Raw genomic sequence first — 6213 nt, forward strand, 5'->3', positions numbered from 1 at the left:
GACGAATAACAGGCCCAGCCGCTGTGCCGCCGCGGGGAGGGGCCTCTGCGCCCAGCTCCGCCCTCTCCCTCGCGTTCCCCCTTGAGCCCGTGTCGGGTTCCCGCCCCAATCCCCCCTCCCCCAGGCACCACCACGTTCCCACTCCACGTCCCCAGCGCCTCTGCCCCTCCTCCACATCCTGGGCTCCCCAGCCCGGGGGTTCCCCTCCTTCCTGCGTCTCCGGCTCTGACTGCGGAGCGCTGGGGTGGGGGTAAGCCCGTGGGGGGTCTGCACGGATCGCCCCTCCGCCTCTGCGGTGGAGAAGGCCCGATGGAGGCGGCCTGGGCCTGGGTGAAGATGGCCTGGGGTTCGGCTGTCCCTAGCCGGACAGAGGTGGACCAGCCCCCCACCCCCGGTGGGGGTGGGTGAATGGGGGGCTCCGTGTGGGGGACACAGCCCAGGTGCCGCCCTCTCACCCGACCCTTCTTTCCTCCTGGCCCGGGACTCCAGCCGAAGCTAATCACCAATTAAGGCGAAGTCCTGGAGCCTGGGCTGGCGAGGGGCCAGGGGTGGGGCGCGGGGACACTCCGCCTGTGGGGGCGCGGGGCCGGCGGAGTGAGGGACACACACCAGGCTGGAGGGCGAGAAGAAGCGCGGAGGTCTCAGCGATGAAATGGGTCGCATGCGAATTAGATGCGAACCTTTATGCTAATAAGGGCAGCATTTTTTTTTCACTTGCCACTTTGCGCAGGATGGCAAACTGTGCCCCACCCCACCGCCAGCTTCTTACCGGGCAGCGGAGCCCAAGCGGGGGCCTCAGGTTCGCGCTCCCCTCTCTGACCCCCCTCCGTACAGGCAGACTCTGGCTCGGTCCCTTCCGGCCCGAGGGGGCTTCTCTTCGGAGGCTGCGGGGACAGAAGGATCGTAAGGAGCCCGCCCTTCACCTTCCCCTTCCCCTTCTCCCTGCTGTCAAAACCCACATTGTTATGAAAGGGTCGCCAGGGCCGGGGTGGAGGGAACGGCTCACCCAGAGCATGGCTGTGGCCCTCTTAATGGAACTCTTGGATTCCTGCGGGTGCCCCGCAAAATTTGTTTTTGCGAGTAAATTGAGTTGTGGGGTGCAGCCGTCCTGAAACCCCCTAAAGACCGCCGAACCCCACCACATTCGCCCTTTCTTACCCCCTCCTGCCCGGGTAGGGCGCATGCGCGCAGCATGCCCCCCATGACCCCCAGTATCCGGTCAGTGCGGCCAGGGGCGGGGCGGTCCGGGGGCTTCATGCTGGACCCCTACCCAGCTCCAAGTTTCAGGCCGAGGGGTACGGAAGCTGGGGGGCTCTGAGGCCTGCGTGCGTCCGGGGAGTTGCTGCTGACGAATCCGCCCCCTGCCCGGCTCCGCCCCCACTCCCACCCCAGCCAAACTTTTCAAAAAGGATAGGGTTGTTCCTTCCTACAACCATGGTACATCAACAACCCCCTCTTAATACTGATTCCAAGTCGAAGCCTGACCAGGGGCTTCGCAGTGTTATTGTGGGTCGCGCTAGGTACATGCCGTTTCCCCAGGCCCTGTGCGGGCCCAGCCTCCGGAGGCCCACAGGGATTTCCTCATCCACCCCCATCCCCTTCTCAGCAGGTCCCGCTCCCCACCCCACCCCCACCAGTCCACAGAACAGAACGGGTGTGGCATAGAGTTGCATATTTTACTTTATTTTTATTAAATTAAAAGCTACAGTTTGGCGGCAGTTCCAGAACAGGGTAAGGAGGCTCCTTATAGGGGGCAGAGAAGAGCAGGAGACAGACTGACAAACAGAGACACAGGAAAGGACAAGGTTAAGGTAGATGGGGAATTGGTTAAGAAGAACATACAGGGCCGCTCCATGGGGGCTCACAGCAGCTGATCCCCCCTCCCCTGCACCGAAGTTCAGCAGTGGAACAGTATGGGATGGGAGTGGGCGTTCAAGACCCCTCCCCTCTCCTCCCCACCCAGGTCCTCACTGGAGCACAGAAAGACCAGAAAAAGCCAAGGGCAACAGAAGGGGCAGGAAGACTGGGAGTATGTACACCAGAGGGAGCAGAGCCTGAGAGACAGCCTCTGCCAGAAGGGAGCAGCTCACACTGCACTGAAGCACTTGGCCTGTGGGGACAGAGGAAGGGGTTGCCTCATCCCTCTCTGAACTCCCCAGTTCAGACAGGTCCCCTACTGTGTGGTGTGGGGGAGCAGAGGGAGAGAGAACAGAGGCTTCTGTTGGGTCCTAGTGGAGGACAAAGGCAGGGGCCTTGGCAAAGGGATGTCCTTCAATCATCTGTGATACCCTTGGCTCTCAGCTCCTCTTGCACCCGGGTCAAGTAGGTGGGGTCTGGGTACCCAAACCTGAAAGCAAAGAAAAATGAGGGTCAGGGTTAGCTGTTCAGCTTTATCCCCACGCTCACACTCCTTCTGGGTGCCCCATTGTGGGCCCTCTGCTCCCTCCCCTAATGTAATCCAAATCCAAGATAAATTAGCCCAATTCTGCTTATTTTTGCAGGTTAAACTGGGCATATCAGGACCAGGTTAAATGTAGGAGAAACTGGGATGGAAGAGATGGTTGAATAGTTTGGGGCTGGCCCACTCCAATTAGGAGGCTCCCAGAGAGAGGGAATTGTTCTCTCTGTGGAAACAGACAAAGGGGAGGAGCCAAGTAAAGGGAAACGAAGAAGTGTCCCACAGCTGGGGTCCCCCTGTGCAGCTGGTCTTGTGGTGGATGTCGTTCCAGGTGATGACATTCGGTCTCCCTGTGGTCATTGACGTGCCAATAGTGAAGGTGAGACGCTGGTCAAACGCCTTTCGGAACAGGGTCAGCACCTTGTTACCCTCAGGGCAGTCCGGGAGGTAGGCCACCCGAGTAGTGCCAGGATACCGAACTCCTGGGTTTGGGTGTTCAGCCTGGAGGAGGGGGAAGCAAAGTGGGCAGTGAGTAGCTGGACATCTTAAGACCATGACTCCAATGGAGGTACATCCTGGCCAGCCTTTTGTCTGTGCGCACCCAGCTAAGGCTGACCGGGCAGCGACAGGCTGACAGCCTTTCAGGCAAGGAGAGACTCTAGGCCAGTGATGGCGAACCTTTTGAGCTCGGCGTGTCAGCATTTTGAAAAACCCTAACTTAACTCTGGTGCCGTGTCACATATAGAAATTTTTTGATATTTGCAACCATAGTAAAACAAAGACTTATATTTTTGATATTTATTTTATATATTTGAATGCCATTTAACAAAGAAAAATCAACCAAAAACATGAGTTTGCGTGTCACCTCTGACACGCGTGTCATAGGTAGCCCATCACTGCTCTAGGGTCTGGGCAGCAGGAGCCTATTCCTGGACAAAGTCCTTATTGTTAAGAGGCTCTTTCTCCTGGTCTCAATCCTTCAAGTCTCAATTCAGCAACAAATGGGGAACCAGAAGTGATGGAAGGTAGCTGGTCCTTACTCTCTGGATAACTCAGCAGAAATGTGAAGACAGGCTAATTTATCTTTCAGCCTTCCCTTCCTACCTGAAAACACTCCTAATGCTTTTCCACTATCTAACGTATTCCATTTTTCTATTCTTCTTCAGAGCTTCCTCATCCCTCTGCAAAGCAGAACTGGAAAATACTGTTTGTCAAGCAGGAAGTCACCTGTAGGCTCTTGACCACTCCTACTGTCATCAAGGTTTTCCTCTCCCATAAGTCTGGAATGGAGTAACACTCCCAACTCCGGGAAAAAGGTTAGATCCCTTCCTGCTGTGCCTACCTGCACCTGAGCCATCATCTTTACAGAATTGGAAATAGTATTTAATTCCTTTCTCTGATACCTGATTTTCATGTGTGCTATGGGGTTGTGGGGATGGAAAAGCTGGGCCTCATGGGACCTCCTGGCTCCAGGGCATTGGGTGGGAAGGCATATAGCAAAAGGCATACAGTGGAAACAGCAAAACTGTATCACATCTCAAAACACACCTACCCTCGCCTAGCTTTCCTAGATCAGAGAAGGAGCTAGGGGAGGGAGGGAAACAAAGGGTAAAGGCAGGTGGTAGTCTCCTTACCCCCTGGACACCGGGCGGGAAGACATACTGGATGACGATGGTGCCATACTTCTCATAACTGGGCAGTAGGAGTGTGGCATCCTTAGAGACCAGCATCCGTCCATTCTGGGGCTGGTTGCCTACCAGCTGCCCATAGAAGCGGCCACACATGGGGCAGGCCTTTTTCACCTGCAGGGCCCGGGTGATGCAGCCTTCACAGAAAGAGTGCCGACACTTCTCCAATGTCTTGGCGTTCTGGATCTCCCCCAGACAGATGGGGCAGGTACTCTCCTGCTCTTCTGCTTCCTCCCGAAGGCGGGGAGGAAGAGGAGGGGGCAGGGGAGGAGGAGGAGGAGGAAGCCCCCGTGCCCCTGGGGGCAAGAGTGGGGCTGCTCGGAGAGGGGGTGGGCCTGGGCGGTGCAGCTCAGGATGCTCCCCACCACCGCCCAAAGCCAGGCAGCCCATAAGCTCCCCCTGCCTCTGAGCTTTCTTCAGCTCCTTCTCTGCCTCTTTTAGCAGCCCCTTAAGAGCCTTCCTGGCCAGGTAGAGGCCATTGGGAGGGGCGGGGGAAGGGCCCTGTGGGGAAAGCTGGAGAACATAGATGTCAGAAGTCTCGCCATCTATGAGGATGGACACACGATGCTCTTCCCGAAGCCGGGCCAGCCGGGCTGGTGTCTCCTTGCTTAAGAAGTCCCACACAGGCTTGGAGACCGTGACTTTGGTCTTGCAGGTGCCTCCACAGGCTGCCATTCTGGAGAGGACGAACGACACTGCCCCCAGGGTGAAAGGGACTCAGGGTGGGGGGGTCCCCCATTTGACAAACATCAGTGTCTCCTACTTCAAGGTCCTTTCCAACCTTGTATTATCTCTGCTTTCTCAAAGCCCAACACCCAACAAACTCCTCCCCCAAGTTCATTTTCTGTCTTCTCTTCTCTTTCAAATCCCCAGCACCCACTGAAGAGCAAGAAAGTTTCTATAACATTATTATTCTCATCTAAACCAAGCATCAGTCTTGGTTCTCTTTCCACGCCTCCCAAGATCATAGAAACAATCTGCCCCTCCCCACTCTGAGCGAAAACTGGCTTTTGTAAAAGGGAGAGAGAATTTTGACCCTCCTTTTTGCTCACTTTGATCCTGAAGACCTTAGAAATGGCATGCAGGCTCTTTCTCTGTCCCTGCTCCCTACTTGTAGGCGGTGTGACCTGGTGGGTGGACAGGAAGAGGAGGGAAAGTGAGAAGCCCCTTGCCCCATTCCCACATGCCCAACCCGACAACCCACATAACAAAGATGGGAGCCTGGATGTAAACTACTCGGAATGGGATTGCTTGGCACATAGAATGGAGGAAACCAATTTGAAGGTGAAAGCGGAGGTTCCCTTGGGAGGAGATACCTTGAAAGCCCATGGACCACAATAGCGGCGGGAATCCCTCTATTTCCACACTCAGCTGACCAGGACTGGGGAGGAGGGGGAGAGTAAACGGTTATGATGACAAATGTTACCATCTTCCTCAGTCAGCCCAGAAACAAAAGAAAAACTCCTCTATTTCCTCTCCTTCTCTGTGGACTTCCATCCCCAGCCCCTCCCCAAGTTGCTGAGAAGGAATTTTAACATGCTAACTTTCCTTTTTTCTTCCCCAGCTCTGAGGCTCTCAAGAAAGCCCAGGGAACAGAAAAGAGAAGTCAGGAGGGGAAAGCCCACACAGATGGAGGTTTTCCTTGCCACCTCCCTCAGATCACGTGGATGAGAGTATTCCCTGTGTTCCCCATCTCCCCGCTGGCTCCACATTTCCAAGCAATCCAGCCCCCCTTGCTGGGGAGCCTTCCTTGAGAGCCACCCCAGTGTCTTCTACAGGAATCTGTTGGGAATGCAACTAAGTGGCAGCAGCCCCTGCAATCAAGTTCTCACTATCGCCTGTTAAACCAGCACGCCAAGTGCAAGTCTGCCAGCCACTGGCCTGTATTGGGGAGGGGGGGGGGACGACACGCAGAGGCTCCACTGTGCCCCCCAGTCTTGCCATGCTCAGCTTCAGAGCTGTCCCTACACCACCTCCCAATGCAGCTCAAACAGAAAGAGGGGCCACTAGTGTGACCTCAATTCCTTGACTGGTCCCAAGGGGAGCAGCTCTCCATCTGTGCCACCATCCTAGTTCCTCCAAGGCCAGAAGGGAACAGCTCCCTCAGCTCACGCTGTCTACCCAGGT

At 55.9% G+C, this 6213-nt stretch overlaps 2 protein-coding genes across 4 annotated transcripts in view; both read right to left on the reverse strand.

Annotated features, from left to right (window-relative positions):
- The window catches only part of ARHGEF25 (Rho guanine nucleotide exchange factor 25), an 8193-nt gene extending 6892 nt beyond the window's left edge, over positions 1-1301 (reverse strand). Inside the window, exons 1-2 of the mRNA XM_006757317.2 lie at positions 1159-1301; positions 770-884 (exon numbers count right to left, since the gene is read on the reverse strand). Coding sequence (XP_006757380.1) covers positions 770-884; positions 1159-1257 — 214 coding nt within the window. The 5' untranslated portion in view covers positions 1258-1301. The remainder of the gene's footprint in view (positions 1-769; positions 885-1158) is intronic.
- Positions 1302-1662: 361 nt separating this feature from the next.
- Positions 1663-5653, reverse strand: DTX3 (deltex 3, E3 ubiquitin ligase). Of its 3 annotated transcripts, none has more exons than XM_006757319.2 (5): positions 5403-5653; positions 5139-5213; positions 4033-4762; positions 2682-2899; positions 1663-2347 (listed from the first exon to the last, which is right to left on the reverse strand). In XM_006757319.2, exons 1-5 carry the CDS (start codon positions 5513-5515, stop codon positions 2272-2274), a joined length of 1212 nt encoding a protein of 403 aa, XP_006757382.1. In that variant the 5' UTR covers positions 5516-5653; the 3' UTR covers positions 1663-2271. The 3 variants fall into 3 exon arrangements, with proteins under 3 accessions (XP_006757382.1, XP_006757384.1, XP_015415269.1); XM_006757321.2 differs by having other exon boundaries at positions 4033-4781; positions 5403-5467; XM_015559783.1 differs by having other exon boundaries at positions 1663-2899; positions 4033-4781; positions 5403-5419.
- Positions 5654-6213: the final 560 nt, after the last annotated feature.

The sequence above is a fragment of the Myotis davidii genome, unplaced genomic scaffold, assembly GCF_000327345.1.
Source record: "Myotis davidii unplaced genomic scaffold, ASM32734v1 scaffold1134, whole genome shotgun sequence".
In the NCBI taxonomy this organism is placed as follows: Eukaryota; Metazoa; Chordata; class Mammalia; order Chiroptera; family Vespertilionidae; genus Myotis; species Myotis davidii.

Bases quoted from the DNA above. Each gene is read 5' to 3' on its own strand.
- DTX3 (XM_006757319.2), bottom strand. From the start codon at position 5,515: ATGGTAACATTTGTCATCATAACCGTTTACTCTCCCCCTCCTCCCCAG. The intron at 5,214-5,402 runs GTATCTCCTCCC...TCCACCCACCAG, and splicing joins GTGGTCCATGGGCTTTCAAG to GTCACACCGCCTACAAGTAG. The intron at 2,348-2,681 runs GTGGGACACTTC...CTTTGCTTTCAG, and splicing joins TGCACAGGGGGACCCCAGCT to GTTTGGGTACCCAGACCCCA.